The sequence below is a fragment of the Astyanax mexicanus genome, chromosome 10 (assembly GCF_023375975.1).
Source record: "Astyanax mexicanus isolate ESR-SI-001 chromosome 10, AstMex3_surface, whole genome shotgun sequence".
Lineage (NCBI taxonomy): Eukaryota > Metazoa > Chordata > Actinopteri > Characiformes > Acestrorhamphidae > Astyanax > Astyanax mexicanus.
In genome coordinates this window covers 35,056,948-35,083,591 of record NC_064417.1, presented here as the reverse complement: position 1 = coordinate 35,083,591, position 26,644 = coordinate 35,056,948, and the positions used below count along the sequence as shown (strand labels likewise).

Sequence of the window (26,644 nt, the reverse complement as noted above, 5' to 3'; positions counted from 1 at the left end):
TAGATACAGAAATAGGCAAAACAAAACTGAAAGAAACGATCAACAGCATCAAAACACAAATTAATTTGGTATGAAATGAAAGCTAGAGCACTGTTATTTGTGCTACCTTTTTAACTAAGCTCTTTACTGTTTCAATTAATTTTATTCTAACAGACTTCACTGTTTATTTAAACAAAAAATCTGCTAGGAATTTACTGCAGAAAAAAAAACTTAGTTGGTACTGTGCGCTTGAAATCTTCAATAAATAAATAAACATTTTATTTATTAGGCATTTATCAACTGCAATTATATAATAATAAGTATCACATGGATGATAATATAATAAGCAGCAATAATAGTTTCATTTCAAAATCGTTTCAAAATCATTTAGACAGAAAAATAAGTTGAAATAACACAAACATCTGTATGGTACCAGTTATTATGTAAACATTGTTAAATTTAGAATTTTCATAGAAAAACAAAAAGCCTGTTACTATGTATTATTATTACTACATTACAAAAATCCAAAATTTGTAATGTAAAATATTTAAACTTTTTTTTTTTTACTTTTTTAAAAATACAGAAATAAATCACAGAATTTTCATCATTGCCATCTCATTATTTCAATTACTGTATTTTGACAACATTAAACAACAAAACACACCTGCTTTTCCGAAGCACTGGCATCATATTGCTCACATAATATAGATCATTTGCAAGAATGTTAATTCTAACATCCAATTTTGCGTTTTTACATATTTGCGAAGATTTGAATGTAAACCATTCACAGCTATACAGTGAAGTTTACTAAAGAGCAATTTCTATAGTAAACTGGCTAGACACAAAGAGACCAGCACAATAACACCAACACTCTAATGCATAAAGGGACAAGCATTTGGTGTACTGCGTAAAAGTGCTTTTCATTTTGTATCTTATTCAAGACATTCAACAGCCACTTCAGTACAGTGCAAAGCTTTCTCAGTGCATCAGACAAATCTCAAGTAACAGACCCAATCATGCCCTAAAACAGCACAATCTGACAAGACACAACAGTACCTATTCACACACTCTAATGATGTAAACCTTTACATTCAACAGTCGGTAGCAAATTTGATGATGTAGGTGTATTAATGCAATAGCTACTGGTCAGTCTTGTATAGTACGGTTAAGGATAAGAGCTAAACAAGACTTCACCTCTTCAACAGCTAGCAGGTGAGGGAGCAAAGAAATAGAGTGCAAGAAGGATGAGATACACCACCACCAGAGCAGTACCTGAGAGAGAGGGAGAGAGAGCGAGAAATAGGGTAAGTTCCTCATATCTAGTAGACACAATATTGGGTGAATATTGGATGGATTACTATGATGCTGGTTATAACCATAGGAACATGCAATTTGAAATTTCTACATGCTATACTAAGACAACAATAATGACAAACTACTTTTCTTAAAAATGTTTTTTAGCATTTTTATGCCAAGAATGATAAACGGATGAATTGCTCCACAATGCATTATGGAATGTATGTATTAGAAGTAGAACAAGAACAATATTATGACCGTAGTTTTGCTTATATGATAAATCCCCTGACAAAATCTCTTTCTAAAAAACTATATTTGCATTTTGTCAGAATTGGTATTTTTGGCTCCTGGGCTCCCCCTACAGTTAAAAAATTAAAATAACTTTTACACCCCTGTTGTAAATGCAAGTCACACATTAAGTGCCCCCTCATAGACAGCTGTGCATGTCTATTTGTTAAAAAGCTTTAAAAAATAATTAGCTTTACAGTAATATTACAGCAATATAACAGGACTCAACAAAAGACAAGTGTTATGCAGCTCTGGGAATGGTTCACTTCTTGTCTCACCCATTCCTAATTTAAATCCATAAAAATAGATACAGAACTGATTCGTGAACAAATATTACAGTATATACACTACCAAAGCAATCCTGCTCAGCAGGACTTAAATTATATTCTCCGATTTAGGAGAAGCTCAAAGCTCATATTACACTATGTTTTTAAATTTGAAACTTTGTACCTTGAAAGTAATCAGACTTTCCATCCATGAAGATGTAGTTGACAAGGATGACACTGAAAATGCTGGCCCACAGATGAAGGTCACTGAAGATGAGCACAAATCCAACATCCTGTGCAAAACAGGAAACAGCAGACATGATTAGAGACAGGTCAGCTATACCAAAAACAGGTTCTTTAGTTCTAATCCTGTAGATAAACTAGATCAAACAAGAGACTTGATTGAATTACTGATAAGAAATATGTATATGTTAATTTGTATTTGTTAAAGGTGTTAATTAACTGTTGTGAATTAATTTGGTGTCACTGTGCCCAACTGCTTTCAGAAATGACTTACGTAAATGGCGTTGAACAGGATCAGAATAGGGATCTGAATCATGCACACCTGAACTGCAATACAGCTCCCCACCTCCAAACTGCAAAGAACAAAAGAGCAGCATTAAAAGCAGCTGTGCAAGGGCAAACACCACAAACACACACACACACAAGAAAAACACAGTTTAGTTTCACAGTTAACTGAGACATACAAGCAAAAGCAGAACTAAGCACTGTTTAAAGGGGAACAAAGAAACCTGCAGCTGAGTTAAAGACCAACCTGAGGCTGATGTTATTCTGCAGAGCAAACTGGATTCCATTGACTATCTCTGGAATTTCAGGCACCATGGCCAAAACGGTCACACCTATAAAATACTACAAAAAGACACATGCACAGGGTTCAAACAAAGATGAAGTCAAAAATAAAAAATAAAAATTGTTGTTTTGTCACATTTGTGCACTACATGCATGATTGAGATGTAGGTAACATTAACTCCATGTGTCCAGTATAAATGACTGTTAAGTACAAGTTATTCCAAATTTTTCCCTCGGGAATCAATAAAATATCTATCTATCTTTTTCAGGAGATATTTCTAATGAGATTAGACATAACATGATAAGATAATCCTCTGGAATAAAAAAGATGACCGAAAATAAGTGTAAAAGTTGGAGTTTTCAAAATTAGAAAAAATCTCACTAAATGAGAAAAATTGCAAAACACTAAAAGCTTTTTTTCTTTGTGAGAAATAGAAGAAATATCAAGATCAGAAAAAAAAATCCTCTACAGCATATATTAGCTTCACTTGATGTTAATTGTTTTCCTTCAGAGTGCTAGAAAATACATAGGAGTTCCCAATGACCATTCTGACTGCAAAGAGGGGAATATATTTAGGCTGGTCTCTCACTCGCATTGTACTGTGTGTGAGGTGTGTTTCAGTGTATCAGGCATGAGGTTGTGCACAGACTGGAGTGCTCTGTGTGTGTGTATGTATCTGAGTTGCGGGTCGTGTTCCTGCCTGAGAGATGCAGGGTTGGTTTAATATGGGCTGAATGTGCTCTGTAGTGAGGTCAGCGCAGGCAGACATCAGCACTGTAGCAATGATCAGGATGAGCAGAGCTCTCCAGCGAGACCAGTGCACCACTGCATCCAGATGACTTGTCGCTACACACACACAAACACACACTAAGTCTTCACAACATGATCTGCCAAGTTCACATATGAACAAAGATGTAAAAATCTCACCATGTCCTTCACTAACATGGATGTCATAGATGTGTGAGTGGGTCTTCAGGGTGAACAGAAGGCCGATGATATAGGACACTGGCAGCAGAACTGAAACTGTGTATACTAGTGGTCTAAAAGACAGAAAAAGATCTGTCAGATCCGCTGACAAAACACGAACACATTAGGTGAAGCACGCAGGGTACTTACTCTATATGGTTGTGAAACAGGGTGTAGTTGTCTTCACTCTAAAGAAAGGCAAGCAAACAAATACAGGTTAGCAGAATGCTAAATAACATATATTATATATATTGATATATATACATACATACACGCACACACATGCAAACATCAGATATGTCAAATCTATGTCATTGACTGATCAGAAGGCATCCTACCAGGTCATAATGACAGTTTTTGCAGGTAAAAGTTCCATTGCTGCTATTGGTCCCAGAGGAGTTTGTGCAGTTTTCACACACCAGATTCCCATAGGCTTTAGAGAAGAGTGTAGGAGCAAACACACCTGCCACATGAAAACAAATAAACAAGTCAATTAAAAAAAGCAGTAACAACATGTTAAACATGCTGACATATGTTGTTAGATCGCACTGCTCTGATTGGATTTTATAAATATAATGTAAATATAAATGTTTATTTTATTTTTATTTAAACATTGCAGAAATATATTTAAACACAATACAATGTATGTATTGTAATATACTGAATCGTAAAACCTGTATTGTGATGCTTATAGCATTGACACTTTCTTGCCAATAGACAGCCCTAATACTGTCACTGTCATGCAAAAACCTTTTTTCTACAAATGGCAAATTTACAGTCAACGGATATTTTTTTTAAATTTGTTATCATTTCTATTGGTATACTCATTACAAAATTCTCACAAAATATAAAGAAAAACTGCTATAGAATAAAAATTTGTTTAAAATGGCTTTTCGTTTTTGTCAACCATATTACCACACCTTTTCTGACATAACACATTGAATTGGCCAAAATAAACCTAATTATGTGAAACATAATCTGGCACAGAGAAAGAGAGAGAGAGAGAGAGAGAGAGAGAGAGAGAGAGAATGAGAGAGAGCTCACCTCCAATTGATATGAAGAGCAGCGAGGAGCTGACTCCTGCTGAGCGGCTATTAAACCTCTGCTCCCTGTGCCTTAGCCCGCCAATGATCATACAGATCCCCTGGGGTTAGAGAATGTAAGAGATTAAGAGAGTATTTAAAGATGTGGAATATATGAAAAGCTCTATTTATTAAAACTAAATATTATAAATTAGAGGATGAAAGACTGTAGTTATGTAATGTTTAATGATAATGTGAATAATCAGATTCCTCACAGGAATAAACAGGATGCATCCGAGCAGTGTGCCAGTCAGTGCAGATTTCACAGTCTCCTCTAAACACTTGCTGTTCTGCCGATGACCCCTGAGCAACGCTGTGATGTAAAAAGTCAGCTCAGTGATGGAGCCAAATGTGGCGTTGACCACTGCTCCAACTGCAAAGTTGCTTTGAGCTGATATGCTGCAGACACAGAGTTTTTTTTTTATTTAGGTGCATTGAATTGTTATTTGTTTGGTGTCTGTTGAATGATAGGTGTGTTTGTGGCATGTAAGTGTATATACAGTACGAAACACTTCATAATCTAACATTCATAAAGATATTTTGAGTGTGTGTGTGTGTGTGTGTATGCGGCTGGGAAGTTCACTCACCTGGCAATGCCCATACCAATGTAGTAGGACAGTGGTATGATAGAACATATGGCTGTGGCAAATTTAACCTCCGAGCTGATAAAATGGTTGCCTTGGTCCACATAGCCAATTACCATTGAGACAACGACTAGAGGGAGGAGATCTAGAAGGCAGCAGTTATCTAAGGAAAATAACATGCAAACTGAGAACCACACAGTAGATTATTTCTTAGCTGGAGCAGTTTAAGCCATTTTACACAAATTCATTCAAATGTAGCAAGAGATCTTCCTCTTTGTAGACTGGTAAGAGAATGGGGCTGTTTAAATTTGCTCGCCTATAAGGATACTGACAGCAAACACATTGATCCCATCAACTGTGTACTTGTAGTAGTATATATTCACTGCATGGTAGCAGCAGAGGATGGCTTTTCCTTCTCCTTCCTGAGATTCAGTGAAAAACTGAAAATGGTACAAAAAATACAGTCATTAGGTTCATATCAACTGGTATTATGAGCTTTCATTCATTGTTAGCCAAGTTAGAATTTGTCCCTTTAGTAATCCATTTTCAGAAGGTCTAGCAAGTAAAGTAGGTCAATCCTCAAATCTTATAAATGGCTTATTTTATAAGTGACAGAGTAAATGAACTAGCTGAATGCTAATTTGTTAGGTGCCCTTATAACAACAAAAAATGTAAGAGTGTATTCTTTTATTTTATATTATATTAAAGTTTATCATTATATTTTTTAATATAATGGGGGACAAGATTTAGCAGTTTCTCACCTCAGTGCTGGAGCTAATGCGAACTTGCTCAGGGGGCATTAGCAGTATTGTGTGCAAAGTCCTGATGCTCATTTTAGTCACAGGGATGGTAAAGACCAGGAGCCAGGAGAGCAGCCCCAGCAAACAGTGAGTCACAGCCAAAGGCGGATATCCCAGTAACAGCCACACATACACATTTACACTCTTCTGCAAGAGAAAACGCACACTTAGTCAGTAAATTTGAGTAAATGAAAAAGTAAACTAGAGTAAAGACTAACACTGGTACATTTGTCAAGAATGTGCAACAGATACATACATAAACACATTTACACATTTGACCATAATAGTTCAGCTAATGAGAGTTCAGCTCATTAAATGTGCTGAATGACACCAGGTTGTACAACAAACCTTTATATTAAGAGGGCACTAAACCCCCTGATTTTTGCTACACCCTCAGCTCAAATTTTAAAAAAGGGTAAAAAAATGGGAGGGGCCCCAGGTGATGTATGGGTTTAGAGGCAGGGCAGAAGGGAGAGCTAATTGTCTGAGCTGCAGCAGCAGCAGTGTGCCTTTGATAGCGGTGAGACGCAGATGGTTGGAAGTCAGCTGGGGGGAGGTATTTTTGATTGACTGATCTGCATATTGGAATGTGTCTGCGTATCAAACTACACAAACATCATCTATGCCTGTAGCAAAGCTGAACCTGAGGGGACACTGCAGAGGTGGAAATTACCACAATAAAAGCACTTTTTAAAGGTTATTAAATATTTATAAAATTTTAAGCAGGACCGGTATGTGTCACAACTTAAAGGAATACATTTCAGCTATTAATGGAAAAAATATAGTTTAGAGTTTAGTGTTTCTAAATAAATGACTTGGTATTAACCTCTTACAATCAATATTTTTGACCTCTGATTGTGGTCAATATAGTATATTCCTGCTTCAAACCACCCTACCCAGTTGAGCTTCTCGGGAGGCCTATCCTCCTCTGGGGTGGGTAGTAAGAGGGGGGACGTTGTCTTGGTGTCATCATCGTCATCAAGCAGATCGTCATTGTGAAGGATTACGCTGACATTAGACAGTGAACCACTCGCCTGCAAGAAAGAAAGGACAGAGAAACTCAGTAAAGACCAAGGAATACAGGTAATAAGGGTAACAGTCAATGATTTAGCTGCATAAGTCCACTACAGCACCTACTACTGAATGGACCATAAAACAGTGATAAAAGCAAATGTTATTTTCATAGAGTAGCCACAGAGTACACAATATGTAGGGCATAAAAACCTAGTCAATATAACTATCCAAGTGATTTTACTGCACTTCTTTTCAAAGCTGGCTTGACTGTAAACTTATTTAAATTTAAATACGGATATATTGATGAGATGGTACTCTTGGTACAACCTTCTCAACTGCTTTCCCAAAAGGCCATAGGAAATAACAGGCCAGTCTGAAACACAGCTGCCCTAAAAGAGAAAAATAAGCTATTTAAATATTTAAAACATTTGTACAAATAAAAAAAAGTATTAAAAATATAATAACATTAGTAGAATCACAACCTACCATGTGGGATTCCAAAAATGGTGATAAACATCAGCATGCCAATGAGAAGATACATCAGAGAGACCCACCAGCCGAATAAAACCACATACAGCACATTGCCACAGGTAAGCAAAGGGCCTGATAGAACATGACGGAGACCATATTATTAAACAAGACAACTTTCATGCGGTTTATTCTATATGAGACAACTTGGCCACAACAAGGACAACCATAGGTCCACTACTGACCAGATATCATTTGTTAGTGGAATGTTAAGACTCTCAAATTGGTGAGTTATATTAATTTGTCTAACCTGAGCTTGGCTTAATGACGTTCAGTTCTGAGTAAAGCTCCTTCACAATCTCAGATCTATCTTCAAAGGGTCGTTCAGTCACATGGCTCTTCCACTTTCTGAATCCAAACTTGACATTAAAGAAACAAGATACAAATAACCATGAAAAAGGAAACAGGATCAGTGGATGTTTAGACACTAACATTTGAAGGATACTGAATGCAGTTGCTTACCTTGTAATTATTGGCAAGTTTTTGTGCCTCCACCTCATTCTCTGCACTTAAAGTGGTCTTGCATAAAACATCTTCCCACGGTTCATCAGCTGAGTGCATGCTGTGACCTAGAAACAGACAATGAAAATAAATAAAATGGTCATGTTGGACATTCTAACACTTTGGACAACTTAGAAAACCCAGATACAGAAACAGTATACTGTGATGATGCTCTCACCTCTGTGAATGTGTTTGGGTGTGTAACAGCCGCAAGAATGGAGGCTGCAAGGTGCATTTGGGACGCATTCAGGTGTGTTTGCATGCGAGTGATCCACACACACTCTGTCACAGAAGGAGCCTGGAAGGTGTTCCCTAACACCAGAATAACTTCTGGCACCAACATGGTCCCACTGAGGCTCTGGGGGAAGTGAAGGACAACATATCTGGGTAGTTGGCAACATCCCCGGCCCACGTTCTTTAACAGAAAACGTCTTTATTTTGATCTCAGAACTAAAACAGAATTCAGAACTGTATTAATGTATGATCACCAAATTCTGAATTCCCCCATTTCTGTAAGTTTACCATAAACAATTTTAGATACTACTAAAAAGCATATCTGGATCTATAATGACAAACTGGTAATTTTTGGTATATACAACAGCACTACAAAAGATCTTGTGTAATGTTTCTTGTGTAAATATTGTTTAGCTAAGAACTTAATAGAACCTAACTATGATGACATATATAAGGAGATTAAAAGGAAATTTCATATAAAATAGATTTTATCCCTTTTTAGCTTTTCCTTTTTGTGTTTAATTTGTATTAATCGTTTTGAGATCTAAAACGTCACATCACATAAATTTTCATAAAATACAGTATTAACACAAATCATTGAATAACATGGTCTTGGATTAAAAAGTATGTATATTATATTATAATATTATAATATGTTATAATATTATATATTATAATTTCACCTTCAAGTTTAGACACACACAAGCAGATCCAAATTTAAAACACTTTATTGCACTTCACTGTGAGATACACATCACCTTCTACGCTCAGGCCCAAACCTGATAAATGATTAGATGGTGTAAAGACAGGAAACCAGCAGGGGAACTATGAAGAGGCTTGAGGTTTCATGAGGTTTCAAAACAGAGAACTACACTATTACTTTACACCAAGGCAATCTATACAGCTTAAAGTCCAAATAAAGCAGCACATGTGAATCAAAGTTTTATAATTTTTACAACTCATAAAGGTAAAAAATAACCATCCTTAGAGGCTATCAAGCATTAACCTGCAAAGTGAACTATACTGACATATGTAGGCCAGTATTGAAAACCGGAGTCAAGTCATCCGCGCTTTAAATTTAGATGCGTGTATATGTATTGTTTATTTTATATTAATTTTTTTATTTTTTTATTCATGCTTAAATTTCTCCTGATTTCCCCATAATGCCAAAATATGTCCACTACCATTTGAAAGAATCTGTCCTAGGCTATGACTCCTGCAAGTTTGGGCAAATTTTACTGTATTGTTTATTTTATACTAATTTCTTTTTTTAATTCATACTTACAATGCAATTTCTCCTAATTTTCCCATAATGCCAAAACAGGTCCACTACCATTTGAAAGAGTCTGTCCTCGGCTATTACCACTGCAAGTTTGGGTAGATTTCACTGTATTGTTTATTTTATATTAATTCATTTTTTAATTCATGCTTTAAATGAAAATTCTCATGATTTTCCCATAATGCCAAAACAAATAAAACAAAAAGTACAACAAAGTCAAAGTGTCATAGTTCTCCTTTTCCTTGTGGTCTTGTGAGGTAGCCAGTATTTCCCCTTGAATCCTGTGGCCTGGGTCAATCCACTAGCCAAATGATATTTCATTTTGGGTCAACTTAACTGTTCCACCATTAAACTGCTCAGCATATTTCTAAACAGTCTAGTCTAGAAATCACCTGTTAAAGACATCTGTGCTAGAAACAGGGGGTGTGAGTTTAAAACCATCACCATAAATCCAATACCTCAAGTGCAAGGGGCAATCTATAGTGAAACCTGCAGAAATACGCAGTGCTGATAGCCTGAGGAACTGATAGGACTGCCTTACAGTTGCCCTGTGATGGCTTATTGGAGAATGAATTTACATTCTCCAACATTTAGCAAGTATTAAAAATGAACAAAACAGTGAAATTTGCCCAAACTTGCAGAGGTGACAGCCTAGGACAGACTGTTTCAAATGGTAGTGGACCTATTTTCAAGGATTCAAGGAGATTTTATTGTCATTCGCATCACGTGGTACATGAGGTGGAACAAAAATGTGATCTCACGATTCAGTTTACACCCAAAAACTGTTGTTAAAATAGATATATAAATAAAGTAAGACAACAAAATAGAATACAATACAACAATACAATAAAAATAGAATATAACCAAATAGATGAAGAAAAATACATAAAAATAATATAAAATAAACAATACAGTAAAATTTGCTCAAACTTGCAGGAGTCATAGCCTAGGACAGACTCTTTCAAATGGTAGTGGATGTATTTTGGCATTAAGAGAAAATCATGAAATTTTTTTTTAAGCATAAATAAAAAAAAAAATTGTAATCATCATAAAATAAACAATACAGTGAAATTTGCCCAAACTTGCAGAGGTGACAGCCTATGTTGTACTCTTTCAAAGGGTAGTGGAACTGTTTTGGCATTATGGGAAAATCATGAGAAATTTAATTTTAAGCATAAATAAATAAAAAAAATGTTATATAAAATAAACAAAACAGTAAAATATCAATATATTAATATAAAACTCTCTCTTTCTCTTTAAATCGCGCGTATATGCGCATCTAAATTTAAAGCGCGGATGACTTGACTAGGAATTTCCGAAGCGAGGATAGCTTGACTCCGGTGTTTGTGTGTGAGTGTGTGAACACAGTGTAAGCACAGCTCGAGTTTAACGCGCCCCGGCAGCAGCACCACCAACCCGCCCTTTGGCGCATACAACTCTGGAAAAAATAAGAGACCACTTAAAAACGATGTTTTTTATTTTACCATATAATCAGGAAGAAGATGGGTGATCACAAGCCATCAAACCAAGCTGAACTGCTTGATTGATTTATTTTATTTTTTTGCACCAGGAGGGGTCTAAAGTTATCCAAAAGCAATGTGAAAGACTGGTGGAGGAGAACATGCCAAGATGCATGAAAACTGCAATTAAAAAAACAGGGTTATTCCACCAAATATTCATTTCTGAACTCTCAGAACAAGAGCAAATAAAGCTCTAAATGACAATGACAATTTTTATTTGGAATTTAGAAGAAATTTTACTCGTAGTTTAAAGAATAAAACAACAATGTTCATTTTACTCAAACATATACCTATAAATAGCAAAATCAGAGAAACTGATTCAAAAACTGAAGTGGTCTCAATTTTTTCCAGAGCTGTTTTTAATTTTTTGAAATCGTACGGACGCTCTAAGGTGACATTATGTAAACAAAAATAGCAATAATAAGAATGTGTGGCCACTATTTATTAATGTGTGGGAACAATATCCTAAGGCGTACCATGACTTACTAAGGCGTGGGAATGAGATAACTCAGTCATGGGGATGACTTATCCCTTCCAGACCCTGCATCCATTACAATCGATATCATGTATTTTCTTTATTTTATTTTTTGCACATAATGCTGCCCATACACTTACATGACTTTGAAAAGACTCTGAAAAGATGTTTAACAGACTAAAGTCTGACACCTTCTCAAAACAAAAAATGAGTCACAGGAGATTTAAAATTGTGAACTTTGAACGTGAACCTCTTCACTTTGGGCATGTATGAACTGAACTTGAACTAGTTCAGAAAAGCTGTGAACTGGCACAACACTGGGATGGAGTATGGTTTGGACGGATGAATAGAGATGAAGTATGGTTTGGATTGATTGATGGGGATGGAATATGGTTTGGATTGACTGATGGGGATGGAGTATGGTTTGGATTGATTGATAGGGATGGAGTATGGTTTGGATGGATGGATGGGGATGGAGTATGGTTTGGATGTTTGGGTGGGGATGGAGTATGGTTTGAATGGATGGATGGGGATGGAGTATGGTTTGGATGGATGGATGGAGATGAAGTCTGGTTTGGGTTGATGGGCATGGAGTATGGTTTGGATGATGGATGAGGATGGATGAATGGATTGAGGAAGGTATTGGATGGATGGAGGAATGTAGTGGATGGATGGAGGAATGTAGTGGATGGATGGTTTATCTTAAAATACACAAAAATATAAAGCTTAGTAAAACAATACAAACAGTGCAACAAAAGGAGCTACAAACCAAGTGAGCAAACAATTGAAACAATAAATCAAAATAGACAAATTAACATAAACAGATACAGTAATAGATAAAAAAAAAACACTTACACAAACACACATCCAAAAGGGTACAAGTCCTCAGACCATGCCAAACAGAAAAAATTAAAATGGCCGACAGTGACCTTTTAAACTCCAAGCCCCACCTTATCCTGCTGCAAAGGATTATGGTCTTTGTATGTTTTTTTTTTTTTACCTTCTCCCAGGAAATTTCCAATAAGCATTTGATTTACTGAATTTAACGGTTAAACAAACAACACTGAAAAGCCTGTTGGTGCTCTGTGATGGGCAAATGGATGCTTTAATGCTTTTGAATATTTCCTTTTGCCCTTTCTTCCCAGCACTTTCTCCAATTTATCATTAAAGTCTATTACAGTTCTCGCCAACTAGCCACTCCCTTATTACACAATTCTACCTGTTCTGAGAGGCCAAAAAGAGAGCAAGGCCAATTATTGCCCCTTCAACTTCCACCCACAAATGACTATGGTACTGCCAAGGATCAAATCCAAGGCTCAGACCAGGGGTCACCTGTCTTATCCACCTTCTTACGTGGTGTGGCTTTTGTTGCAATCATGCTTGGGCATGCCTGATTCCACTGGCTTTTACTCTTTTTAAAAATACAGACAGTAAGCTCCAGCTTGGGGCTCCAAGTTGCCTCCAATCATTACCAGCTTAAAGTCACCTAAAACTTTAAATTTTACGGACAAAGCAGCTTAAAAGAGCCTAAAAGTAAGATAAAAAATTTTGCAGCAAGTTGAGGTATGTGAAGAGATGGATCAGAGGGCCTCCATGGCCAATGGCAATGATGGCAACAGTGGCACAAACCCGTAATGAGAAAAGGTCAACATGGGCATAATTATTTAAGAACTGAGAGAATTTTTTTAAACTGAAATAAAGGCAAAGGCAGAATTGTGAATGTGGAGGAGAGAATACAAAACATAGAGGCTGTCACAAATTAGCCTGTGTCTGTCCTGTGTTTTTCCCTCTTTTGGTTTTCTGTGCTCCTGCTCTGTGTTCCTGTTCCTTGAGCACATGGCCCTGCCCTAACCCTACCCTAGCCATTAGTGTTATCACTTTGTGTCTTGTTTGTAACCCCGCCCCCTTGTTACCTGTCCTACCCTCCCTGTGTATAAATAGCCCAATGTATGAGTGTTTTCTCTGTTTTGTCTGGGTGTGTTTTCTCAGTTTTCTCTGGGTGTGGTTTCCTTGTTTTCACTGGGTGTGTTTTCTCTGTGTTCTCTGGGTGTTTTTTTTTCTCTGGGTGTTTTTTTTTTCTCTGGGTGTTTTTTTTTCTCTGGGTGTTTTTTTCTCTGTTTTCTCTGGGTGTGTTTTTCTCTGGGTGTGTTTTTCTCTGGGTGTGTTTTTCTCTGGGTGTGTTTTTCTCTGGGTGTGTTTTTCTGTTTTTCTCTGGGTGTTTTTTCTGTTTTTCTCTGGGTGTGTTTTCTGTTTTTCTCTGGGTGTGTTTTCTGTTTTTCTCTGGGTGTGATTTCTGTTTTTCTCTGGGTGTGATTTCTCTGTTTTCTCTGGGTGTGATTTCTCTGTTTTCTCTGGGTGTGATTTCTCTGTTTTCTCTGGGTGTGATTTCTCTGTTTTCTCTGGGTGTGATTTCTCTGTTTTCTCTGTGGGTGATTTCTCTGTTTTCTCTGTGGGTGATTTCTCTGTTTTCTCTGTGGGTGATTTCTCTGTTTTCTCTGTGGGTGATTTCTCTGTTTTCTCTGTGGGTGATTTCTCTGTTTTCTCTGTGGGTGATTTCTCTGTTTTCTCTGTGGGTGATTTCTCTGTTTTCTCTGTGGGTGATTTCTCTGTTTTCTCTGTGGGTGATTTCTCTGTTTTCTCTGTGGGTGTGTTTTCTCTGTTTTCTCTGTGGGTGTGTTTTCTCTGTTTTCTCTGTGGGTGTGTTTTCTCTGTTTTCTCTGTGGGTGTGTTTTCTCTGTTTTCTCTGTGGGTGTGTTTTCTCTGTTTTCTCTGTGGGTGTGTTTTCTCTGTTTTCTCTGTGGGTGTGTTTTCTCTGTTTTCTCTGTGGGTGTGTTTTCTCTGTTTTCTCTGTGGGTGTGTTTTCTCTGTTTTCTCTGTGGGTGTGTTTTCTCTGTGGGTGTGTTTTCTCTGTGGGTGTGTTTTCTCTGTGGGTGTGTTTTCTCTGTGGGTGTGTTTTCTCTGTGGGTGTGTTTTCTCTGTGGGTGTGTTTTCTCTGTGGGTGTGTTTTCTCTGGGTGTGTTTTCTCTGGGTGTGTTTTCTCTGGGTGTGTTTTCTCTGGGTGTGTTGTGTTGTCTCTGGGTGTGCTTTTCTCTGGGTGTGCTTTTCTCTGGGTGTGCTTTTCTCTGGGTGTGCTTTTCTCTGGGTGTGCTTTTCTCTGGGTTTTCTCTGTTTTCTCTGGGTGTGTTTTCTGTTTTCTCTGGGTGTGTTTTCTGTTTTCTCTGGGTGTGTTTTCTGTTTTCTCTGGGTGTGTTTTCTGTTTTCTCTGGGTGTGTTTTCTGTTTTCTCTGGGTGTGTTTTCTGTTTTCTCTGGGTGTGTTTTCTGTTTTCTCTGGGTGTGTTTTCTGTTTTCTCTGGGTGTGTTTTCTGTTTTCTCTGGGTGTGTTTTCTGTTTTCTCTGGGTGTGTTTTCTGTTTTCTCTGGGTGTGTTCTGTTTTCTCTGGGTATGTTTTCTCGGTGTGTTTTCTGTGTTCTGGAGTGTTTTCTCTAGGTGTGTGTTCTCTGTTTTCAATTTTCTCTGGGTGTGTTTTTTTGTTTTCTCTGGGTGTGTTGTCTCTGGGTGTGGTGTCTGTTTTCTCTGGGTGTGTTTTCTAAGTGTGTTTTCTGTGTTCCGGAGTGTTTTGTCTGGGTGTGTTTTGTCTGGGTGTGTTTTGTCTGGGTGTGTTTTGTCTGGGTGTGTTTTGTCTGGGTGTGTTTTGTCTGGGTGTGTTTTAAAAGAAAAAAAAAGTCACAGACTTTTTAGTCACAGGCTAAGATTTTGCAAAGACTAGGGCTTACTATTTGCGAGACTGCAACTAGATTCTTTCTGAGATAATTTTCTCTTCCCTCTTCTTCTTTTTTTTTTTTTTCATGGGGTGGTCCAGTTTCATCATATTGTTTTTGATGGTCTTTTTGACTGCACTGGAGGATACTTGCTAATTCTTGATTCTTTTTTTTTCCATCCAACTGACCCTTATTTCTTAAAGATTTTTTTCTTTACTTACTTGAGTCGTTTTTGCCCTAATATGAAAAAGAACATTACTTAATGCTATTCACTCTATACTAATGCTCCCTCTTCACAACAAAACTGAAGGTCTATACCATCATGGGGATGACTTATACAGGTCCTTCTGAAAAAAAATTGCATATTGTGATAAAGTTCATTCTTTTCCATAATGAAATGATAATTAAACTTTCATATATTTTAGATTCATTGCACACCAACGGAAATATTTCAGGTCTTTTATTGTTTTAATACTGATGATTTTGGCATACAACCCATGAAAACCCAAAATTCCTATCTCACAAAATTAGCATATCATGAAAAGGTTCTCTAAACGAGCTATTAACCTTATCATCTGAATCAACTAATTAACTCTAAACACCTGCAAAAGATTCCTGAGGCTTTTAAAAACTCCCAGCCTGGTTCATTACTCAAAACCGCAATCATGGGTAAGACTGCCGACCTGACTGCTGTCCAGAAGGCCATCAATGACACCCCCAAGCAACAGGGTAAGACAGAAATTTCTGATCGAATAGGCTGTTCCCAGAGTGCTGTATCAAGGCACCTCAGTGGGACGTCTGTGGGAAGGAAAAAGTGTGGCAGAAAACACTGCACATCGAGAAGAAGTGACCGGATCCTGAGGAAGGTTGTGGAGAAGGGCCAATTCCAGAACTTGGGGGACCTGCGGAAGCAGTGGACTGAGTCTGGAGTAGAAATATCAAGAGCCACCATGCACAGGCGTGTGCAGGAAATGGGCTACAGGTGGTGCATTCCTCAGGTCAAGCCACTTTTGAACCAGAAACAGCGGCAGAAGTCCCTGACCTGGGCTACAGAGAGGCAGCACTGGACTGTTGCTCAATTTTTGCATGTCATTCGGAAATCAAGGTGCCAGAGTCTGGAGGAAGACTGGGGAGAAGGAAATGCCAAAATGCCTGAAGTCCAGTGTCAAGTACCCACAGTCAGTGATGGTCTGAGGTGCCATGTCAGCTGCTGGTGTTGGTCCACTGTGTTTTATCCAGGGCAAGGTCAATGCAGCCAGCTATCAGGAGATTTTGGAGCACTTCATGCTTCCATCTGCTGGAAAGCTTTATTTTCAGCACGACCTGGCACCTGCTCACAGTGCCAAAACCACTGGTAAAAGGTTTACTGACCATGGTATTATGCCAACTCTCCTGACCTGAACCCTATAGAGAATCTGTGGGATATTGTGAAGAGAAAGTTGAAAGACGTAAGACCCAACACTCTGTCGAAGAATTCTGGGTCTTCATAACACCTCAGCAGTGCCACAGGCTGATTGCCTCCATGCCACGCCGCATTGAAGCAGTCATTTCTGCAAATGGATTCCCGACCAAGTGTTGAGTGCATAACTGAACATAATTATTTGAAGGTTGACTTTTTTTTGAACAACTTCAGTTGTGTGTAATGACTCTAAAATATATAAAAGTCTAATGTTTATCAGTACATTACAGAAAATATGAACTTTTATCACAATATGCCAATTTTTTGAGAAGGACCTGTATGGCCAGGATTAATTTTCTCCTTCCCATTCCTGGGAGGCAAGTCATGTCTATGCATTAATTTCTCGTTCCCATGCTTAACTAAGTCATGGCCATGCGCAAGTATTTTGTTCTCATGCTTTAATAAGTCGTAGCCACACAATAGGATCTCATTGTCACACTTAAATAAGCAGCAATTGAATACTGGACTAGAAGAATACAGAAAAAGACCACTGATACAATTTAAATTTTATTATTATTTTTTTTTATTAATATAAAAATAAACAATACAGTGACATTTGCCCAAATTTGCAGAGGTAATAGTCTAGGATGGACTCTTTTACAAGGTACTGGATCTGTTTTGGCATTTTGGGAAACTCATGAGAAATTTAATTTGAAGCATGGATTGAAAAAAGTAATATTAATATAAAACTCTCTCCCTCTCTCTCTCTCTCTTAAACACTGATGGGATTGTTATGGTATTATATCAAATAGATTATGTACTGCACAAAATCTACGGTGAGGTGAGTTATTTTAATCCGTTTTCTTCTCGTTTCTGGGCTTAATGTATGTCTGAATTAATATAACCGACTGAAACATGTCGGTCTCCCCATCTCTGTTTTTTTTAGTGTGCTCTCCGCCTGCGCAACTAAATTTAAAGAGCGGCTGACTTGACTAGGAATATCCTAAGCGCGGATAGCTTGACTTCGGTTATTGAAAGAGGGATAAACCATTAATCTAACAGCTTTGTTTAACAGAAACAAAGCATGATAACAGTTAGTTATATATATATACAGTATGGTTACTTCACTGCACAAACTTAGCTGATTTCAGTGAGTAAGCGTTTCAGTAAACATTACTGCAGGAACACACGTGTTGTTTTTAAAGATAAAAGGTTTTACCTGGATTTTCACTGTTGTCGCTGACTGCTCTTCTCCGAGTTTCTGTGTTTGTGGACATTTGAGCCTTAGTGCTTCTTCAGTTGCTGCACAGCAATGAACCTCATGTGATTCCAGCGTTCTCCGGGTGAGTTGTGGTCCTGCGAGGGGGTTTATGGGAAGTGTAGTTTTTACACGGTGGTACTGACGAACAGCTCCTGACCAGCTGGGCTTATCGGGCTTATAGCCATACTTGACCGGGGTCCAAAACGATTTTCTGTCAAAATAAAAGTCCCCCACTGAAATTAATTAAATTCTGTTTTGAGTCTGTAAAAATTAAATATTATGGTCTAGTTTAATACAGACCTCAGATCTGACAGCTCCAGCCTGGACCTGCTGACCAAACGGTCTACCACGTGACTAATGATAAGGGACAGGACAAATATTAGCACACTGAAAATATCAATAAAGCAACAACAACAATAATAATAATAATAATAATAATAATAATAATAATAATAATAATAATAATAATAATAATAATAATAATAATAAAAATAATAGAAATAGAGCAATGCATTCATGTCATCATTTTGTAGTCTGTGTGGTGTACTTTATGCCCATATTTGGTGTTCCATGTCTAAGGAGCCTTTCTCTTTGGCCAGAATGGATGGGCTTTTCAAAGTGAGCCTACTGGCATTCTGAGCCGCTGTGCTGTGTAGTCCAGTTAGGAGTCTACCACATATCAATAATGGCTCCCTGATGCCCACAAGTCAGATTAAATCTCCCGGAATCAAGAACGAGCTACAAACCTGCAAGCACGCAAAATACTTTTTCCCCCCAATTGCATGCGAGTCAGCCAATCAGTTTTTAGTGTGGGCGGGCAGAGTTTTTTTTCCCTCCTGGATGGGATGCTTACAAGAGCATCATGGCTCCCATCAAAAATAATTTCACCTCTGAATTCTCGGAAGTATATCAATGTTTTGTAAATGTAAAAAATAATGAAAGTCTTGCCCGCTGTACAGGTTTTTTTTTCTTAATTTCCGTGCGCTGTAGCATTAGATAAAAGCTAGCAGTATTATAATTAAAGTTAAACCTGCATAATTTTAATTATGCTTTTTCATTACGTATGTTTTGACTTTTACTAATAAATGGTAAAAAAAATTGTAATGCTCTATGAAAAATAACAAATATTAATAACAAGAAATTAATAATGTTATATGGTTCAAAAAGATCTGCAATATCTCAATTATTATTTTTGCTTTACATAAATGAAGTTACATCCACCGATTACAAATGGGACCAAAATGTATATCGAGTTTTCAAGACTACTAAATTTAGTGTATTTATTTTGGAATCATCCTCACTGTGAATACATTTCTAAATGATGTTTACTTACAGTATGAATGAATCTAAATATAAATATAGCTCTTGCACCTGTTTGTGTCTTACTCCACATTGAGCTCTACAGCTCTCTATTATTGTCTTAATAATACACATAATGCAATTTACTCTGATATCAGCATTATTTTCTCTTCTTGAATCCTGTAGTGGATTTAATGACACTTGATGAGGTCACACAAACTGAGTAGTTTACACTTATTCCAGTAAAAAAAAAAAAAGTTTTATTTAAGGACTTGTTACTGTTATTTTAATTATATTAATTTGATATTGCACTTTAGAAAAAGAAAGTAAACAACAACTGGAGTCTGGAAATAAATATTTCAGTAAGCACTAACAATGGTTCAGTTAAGCAACCCTTGTATCATTATGACCACCCTCATTGTTTCCACACTCATTCTTCATGTTTCAGCTCCACTGACACAGGACACCTTATAGTTCTGTAATTACAGACTGTTGTGCTTCTGTTTTTGTGCATACTTCATTGTCGTCCTTTCACCTTGTGCTTCAATGGCCAGACTCCCACAGAGCAGGCATTGTTTTGATGCCAGATTATTCTCATAACAGCAGTAACTGACATGGTGCTGGTATGAATAGCTCAAACATAACAGTACTGCTGGAGTTTTTAAACACTGGACACACTATTAGACACTCCTAACTAGCTGGTCCACCATGTAGACAGCTGTAAAGTCACAATTTGTGTTGGTCATCCTCTAGTCCTTTGGTCATCAGTAGTCACAAGAGGCTGCTGGTTAATTGTCTCAGTCCAGCAGCGCTAAGTGCTGTGTCTAAACCACTCACACCACAATATCAGTTTCCGTAAAGTGCTGACAGTGATCTACCATCCAAAGAGTGCCACATACACTAAAGAACATAATGAAAAAAATACAAAAGTATGCAGAGAAACAGATGAACCACAGTCTGTAATTATAGAACTACTGCTCCGATATGCTCAGTAGAGTTGGAAAATCTAATAATAAGTGCAGAAACAAAGTGTTCATAATGTTATTCCTGATCTATTTGTGTTACAGTAAATGAATACATACAAAAAGACATTAAAACATTTTTATCCAAAATAACTCAAAATAAATTTATTTCACAGTTTAATACAAATAAATTAAAACAGATATATGCAACAAGCATTTCAAAATTTGATGTCAGTTATTTTTCATAAAGGCAAGCAACTTCTGTCTGAGAGCATAAACCTTCAATAGCAGTGGCAACAAGTGTACCGTCATGTTACACTAGACTGCAAAATGTCATTTCCTAGCGTGACAGAACAGTATAATCAATGAGGTGCAATGCTTACGACTGCAACACATACAAATTTTCACATTTGATCATGGCATTTGATTTATGAACAATTCTATTTGGGATCCATTTGCAGAAAAACAAAAGGACCAAACGGACCCTCCATTATACATTTTGCTTTATAAAGACTCTGGTTATGCATTAAGAATTAAAATCAGCAGCTGAGATTTAAAGGCATGTCCCAAACACTTCTCACAACATGCAGACCTGTTACAGCACTGGAGAGCTGTCCAGTACTTTCACTGTAAAAAAAAAAAAAAAACATGCATTCATCGTCCATTAATTCTTCAAAAGTTCACAAAAGCAAGGCAAACATTAGCAACCACACACACTAGTCCTTTCTTTAGTCACTGAAGATAAGTTAAAGAAAGCACTTTGTGTAACACTGGGCTTCTGCAACAGGGAGACATTCATTCACCTGACTAGAAAAGGGTTTGGCAGTGAGAACATGAACGTCAGAGAAGGAGAAGGAAAACCTTCAAGCAGACACCACCCTCTGTAAGAAGCCTGCATGAGTTGAAGTTCCCGTCTATTTTAATGCAATAAAATATTCCAGATGTAACAAAACCCTTTCGCTAACCAATGCTAAAGCTACTTCCCTGCATCAGTGCAAGTTTACAGCACAAATCTGCCCAAACATCAAAATTTCACAAATAGACCTATTATTTGATGTCCAGCTTTTTTTTTTAAACAAAATACAAGTCTCCATAATTTATACCTAACAAAACTATAAAACAAACTGTGCCAAAGCACTGGTCAGGCAGGAGACTTCATAAGGTTTTGGCAGTTGAAGGCTAAGTGAAGCCGCGTTCAGAGGCTAGGTGAGAAGCCGTGCCACCTGAGCTTTAATCTCCTCATCTGGGTGGGTGAGAAGAAGAGGGAGCCTGCTGTGGAACTGTGAGGAGCTGTCCAGCAGCACACAATACAGAGAGTCTTGCTGCCTCCTGAGAGCTTCAGCCACCTGCGCAGATGGTCTCCAGGCCCGTAGGTTCCCCGCAAAAAACAGCAAGCGAAGAAGAACTTCTGTATTTGTACAGCCATCAAAGAGAAGTACCAGGGAGGCTGGAGCCTGCAAAAATTACAAAATGTGAAAATTTAATCCAGGAATAACAACTGATTATTTAGAGGTATCAGTTAGTGCAGCATTAGTTCGGGCTGCTGATGGCAAGCAGCATGATACGGGATGTGAACCGGTGATCCTAGTGGTGACCACTCAGAGCCCCACTTTTAACATGAAAATTTTAACACTACAATGCAGACATGTTTAAGTAAATATTTCTGTACTTCTATTCAAACTGTCATGATTTCCTAAGTAACAGTAAGTGGGGGGGGGGAGATTGCGTGTTTTATACACAATTTCTATTCTTACTTAATTTAACATAAATAATTAAATGTAATGTATAAGACGCCTGCTCAGACATTGTTTTTTCTGAAATAATGGGTATTAAAATAGTTTATCCTGCTGTGAATGTTGCTGCTGGGTTTACGTGTGGACAAGTGTAAGGACTGGAAGGCGGGCTCCACCAACAAGAGAGAGACGAACACGTCAGAGGTAAGTGCAAAAACCCCATTGATTTTATTTTAGTTCTCAGCACGCAGAAAAAATGTTAAAGAAAGTAGTTTTAAAAGTAATGAGGGCTACCTGACTTCACATCAGCCAGTAAAGGGTCACAGCTGGCCTGCTGCACAAAAACCCTACCTCCCTCTAACAATACAAAGAGGAGACCCCTTTTAAGGCTGTAGCCCACCCACCAAACAATCGGCTGCTACTATTACTAAGGGTGACTAAAACATACATATGAACATACAGAAACAACAATACTTTATACACACTACTGATATCAGTTATTTAAAGACATGTCTAATCCCCAAAATAGTACACTTTACCGGTAAGTATCTAAACAACATATTATTAATAACATTTATCCCTTTTTCCCCCCACAGGTTTTACGGAGCAGCAGTCTCACCCCCCTCCCCACTAGTGAATCGAGGGCCCTTCGATCACCCATGAGAGAGCTGGCAGACCACGAGTCCCCTAGGGAAAGTTATCAGATAAGTATTACAAGTTACAATCAATTACTAATACACAGTGTTCATACTAAGGTCTAAGTGCTGGTGATGGGTCTGGCCTATTGACATCATCACACCTGCTTTTGTTAAAGTAATTTTTAGTGTCCTGGGAAGTTTTTTTACTGGATTTTGGAGCATTTCTGTGAAGATTTTAGTCAGTCAATAAACCAACCTTTATTATTTACTCTAAAATACATTTAGGGCACCCCACTTTCAATGCAGCAGGCATTTTAAATTATAGAGAGAAATACAAGAAAACTATATTTTACTATAAATAAAAAAAAATACATATATTAATTTATATCAAAAAATGTTTATTTAGGTTACCCTAGAATGAGAAACTAAATTTCCTAGACAAGCTAAATTGTAAAGAAGTTATTATCCCATTTATTTAAGTTAATGCTTAATTAAAAATGACCTACAAGTGAAGGGTAAAAGGAGAAGGTCAGAATACCTCTATTAGGACAGTGGGATAAAAGTGTCCTGTCAAGACTAAAGTCAACTTTTTATAGCAGGCTAAATCTATTTTTACACTCTTACAGCAGCAAGGGTTTAGTACTGAAGTCAACTACAATAAATAGAGCAAATGGAACTTTACATAATTAATTGGAGTATACAGTCAAAAAGTTTTTATTTATACTGCATGCAGTCTATGGGTTATTTATTCACACTTTACCTGGGTTTGAACAATGTCATCCATCATATCTGGATTGGATGACAAATTCACTAAAACCTTCAAAGCCTGGACCTGTAGACAAAAGAAACCACCAAAAAATTTAAAATGATAAAAACAGTTGAAATATATAAAACCGGCTCTATAATCCAAACACTTTACTCTGATAAGCACCTGTAGGAGTTCATTGCTCACTACAAGGAGAGACAAGAGGAGGGTAATGGAGTTTTTCATTAAATGCTGATTGTCATCTGTGACAGTCAAATTCGTCAGCAGCCTCAGTCCTGCCAGCTGAAGATCCGAATTCACAGGGGACATCTCAATCAACTGCACCACTGACGGAACATACACCTGAAAATAAAAGACAATATTAGAATTATATAAAAGAAGCTGTGCTATATGATTACACAAAGGGCTTTAAAGCACACCTTCAGTTGCTCCTGATTGCGTATATTCATGCTCAGGTTATTCAAGGCATTCAGAGTCTGCACTCTAACATCAGGCACAGGGTCTGAGAGGAAGCCAGCTATGATGTGAAGGCCTCCAAATTCTCGGAGAAGGTCCTAGAAAGAGAGAGGACTTGGTCAAGTAGCTAACAGTTTTGTTCAGCATTGCCAAAACTTTATCCTAAAGATCTACCACCTTACAGAGCTATCTGATCCAGATAATTAAAGCCTTGAGGTGCGTCTGAATTTCAAAGCCACATTTGCTGTTTTTACAGCTCTGGAAATTAAAAGACCACTTCAGTTTCTATGGTTTTACTATTTTCAGGAATATGTTTGAGTAAAATGAACATTGTTGTTTTATTCTATAAACTACAGACAACATTTTCCCCAAATAAAAATATTGTCATTTAGAGCATTTGTTTGCAGAAGATGAGAAATTACTGAAATAACAAAAAAGATGCAGAGCTTTCAGACCTCAAATAATGCAAAGAAAACAAGATCATATTCATAAAGTTTTAAGAGTTACGAAATCAATATTTGGTGGAATAACCCTGTTTTTAAATCACAGTTTTTATGCATCTTGGCATGTTCTCCTCCACCAGTCTTACACACTGCTTTTGGATAACTTTATGCCACTCCTGGTGCAAAACTTTAAGCAGTTTGGCTTGGTTTGATGGCTTGTGATCATTCATTGTCCTCTTATTTATATAGATGTTTTGAATTTGGCAAAAACAATAATCAAGTGGTCTCTTAATTTTTTTCCAGAGTTGTAAACTCTTCTAAGTGACAGATTTCCTGGACCAGGACTGGATTCATCTGGTTTAATTTACACCTCATCTGTAGAGTCCAACTAAAACCAGACACAACAAATTTCAATGGTTATAAAATGGATGTACAACCTACTTATGAAACAAATGTTGGGTGTAAGACCTGGTTTACTGTAAAGGCAGAAGCGTTTCCTAATGTTTTGAGAACCTCTCGCCTCTCTGCTGGGTTTGGGCTGCTCTGGAGAAGAGAAAGGAGCATGCTGAGGTGCCTTGGCTCCAGACTCCCAGGAGACTTTGAGAGAATTTCACCTTGCGAACAAGAAGAAAGAGAAGAGAAGTGAGTGACTGGAAGTCACTGTTAGCAACAATGCACAGCTTTATGGAAATAAATGATCTTTATAACTACAGAAGTTAGCTAGCTAGTAGTCCTGGGCGCTATACCAGTTTATCTGGTATTCCAGTTTTAATTAACTTACACCTCTGGTATGCATTTGTCGTATGCCACCATAACGTGGCATAGCTGAGTGGGGAAAAACAGTTATAACACCTCAACAGGGAGCAAAAAATATAATATCAACATTACTGTTTGTTATCTAACAGTTGGGGGAGGATCTGCTGTTTTTTATAGGACTGCTTCAACTTACTGTGTACCGTAAACCCTAAGAATATAAATTTTAAACCGCGATATACATTTTTGGTCATACTGCCCAGCACTACTAGTAACCTAGCTAACAGTTAGCTAGCTAGCGCACTAACATTAGCTAGCTATGTATACAGGACTGGTTCTGCTTATGTTATGTAACTTACTGTAGACCTGCAAGCTAGCTAACCTAGATTACAGTTTTAAGGAACACTTAAACCTAGCTAGCTTAGTTAGCTAGCTAGCTACCTAGCTTCCAGGGCAGATTACCAGCTATAGCTAGCATGCTAACTAAGTTAACACTTGTGGTGTCAGTAAAGTTAACTGAGCTCGGCTAATTCATATTTACTGCTTACTTGATGAGACTTCTGCGGTCAGATTCCCTCCGTCTTTCCTGCTAACGACATTAAATCCAGACACTTTGGCCATCAGGCTCCCCGGCTGTACAGCAGTAATGTTATTTTTTCTGGGCTTCGCTTTGTTTATCTCCGCATCTCCTCCGCGCCCGCGTAACAGCTTGTAAAGCCCATACGAGGCTCCAGCTCCTGCCAGGATTCCCAACAAAGCCTTCACATTAACATTACTTAACCGCGGTATGAGCCCATCTTCTCCCATCCTGCAGTCAACGTAGTGTTTCATTAGGACGTTTTAAATAATAGTTTCTGTTAAAGAAGCCATTTACTGTCATGCCGGACAGCTCCGCATTTGTTTCCAGCTATCAAAGTCTGTAGGCTGTAGACCAATATGATTACTCGGGCCCTAACTAGAAGACTTGAGCTAACTAGGCTTTCAAAATAGAAAACAAGTAGCTTAGCTAAAGAAGAGACTGCTCTATTGTGGAATATGGCTAGAATAGTCCGCAGTGTCTATTTGTCTGCAGAATTGTGTCGCATGTATAGCTTGTTGTACAAGCCAGGATTAATACGCACTACGTGAGTGTCCTAGTTAGGGCATATACACGCTTATTGGAACGGAACCCAGCTTTTACTTCTGGCATCGCATCAGTGACCAATGAAAACTTCACAGGATTTTGTCAGGGTTGCCAGGTCTAACAAAAAATATCCAGCCCAAAGTCAATCCAAAACTCGCCCTTCAGTAGCCCAAAATATCTGTCACACACGTTTATAGCAAATGGCAAAATAATAAAGTGTGCTACTTAGCATTTTGTTTATAAGGGATTTATTATCAGTATTGCTTTTTATCTTAAAGTCATTAATAATATTGTAACATTTTTGCTTTATTAGTTATTTTATAACAGTTTATATCCCAGTCAAGAACATTTAAAAGTATCATAATTGCCCCTCCTGAACTCTCTTCTCTTTAACATTTTTTATTCTCTCTCTCTTTTTTTTGGCGGCCG

General features: G+C 37.6%; 3 protein-coding genes across 5 annotated transcripts in view; 1 reads left to right on the top strand and 2 right to left on the bottom strand.

The window, feature by feature from the left end:
- The window catches only part of parietopsin, a 416,841-nt gene that overhangs the window by 3,111 nt on the left and 387,086 nt on the right, over positions 1-26,644 (top strand). The window lies entirely within an intron of this gene.
- cax2 (cation/H+ exchanger protein 2) lies at positions 142-18,157 on the bottom strand. Its single transcript, XM_022684036.2, has 20 exons — positions 18,001-18,157; positions 8,294-8,473; positions 8,077-8,183; positions 7,865-7,973; positions 7,573-7,689; positions 7,414-7,475; positions 6,969-7,106; positions 6,034-6,219; positions 5,601-5,712; positions 5,276-5,417; positions 4,904-5,087; positions 4,651-4,750; positions 3,945-4,069; positions 3,757-3,794; positions 3,568-3,680; positions 3,341-3,486; positions 2,605-2,699; positions 2,347-2,425; positions 2,014-2,122; positions 142-1,251 (listed from the first exon to the last, which is right to left on the bottom strand). The coding sequence occupies exons 1-20, from the start codon at positions 18,056-18,058 to the stop codon at positions 1,178-1,180; spliced, it is 2,274 nt and encodes a 757-aa protein (XP_022539757.2). The 5' UTR covers positions 18,059-18,157; the 3' UTR covers positions 142-1,177.
- armc10 (armadillo repeat containing 10) lies at positions 20,429-26,613 on the bottom strand. The gene is made up of 6 exons (XM_007252901.3): positions 25,641-26,613; positions 24,808-24,953; positions 23,860-23,994; positions 23,606-23,782; positions 23,435-23,506; positions 20,429-21,757 (listed from the first exon to the last, which is right to left on the bottom strand). The coding sequence occupies exons 1-6, from the start codon at positions 25,921-25,923 to the stop codon at positions 21,506-21,508; spliced, it is 1,065 nt and encodes a 354-aa protein (XP_007252963.3). The 5' UTR covers positions 25,924-26,613; the 3' UTR covers positions 20,429-21,505.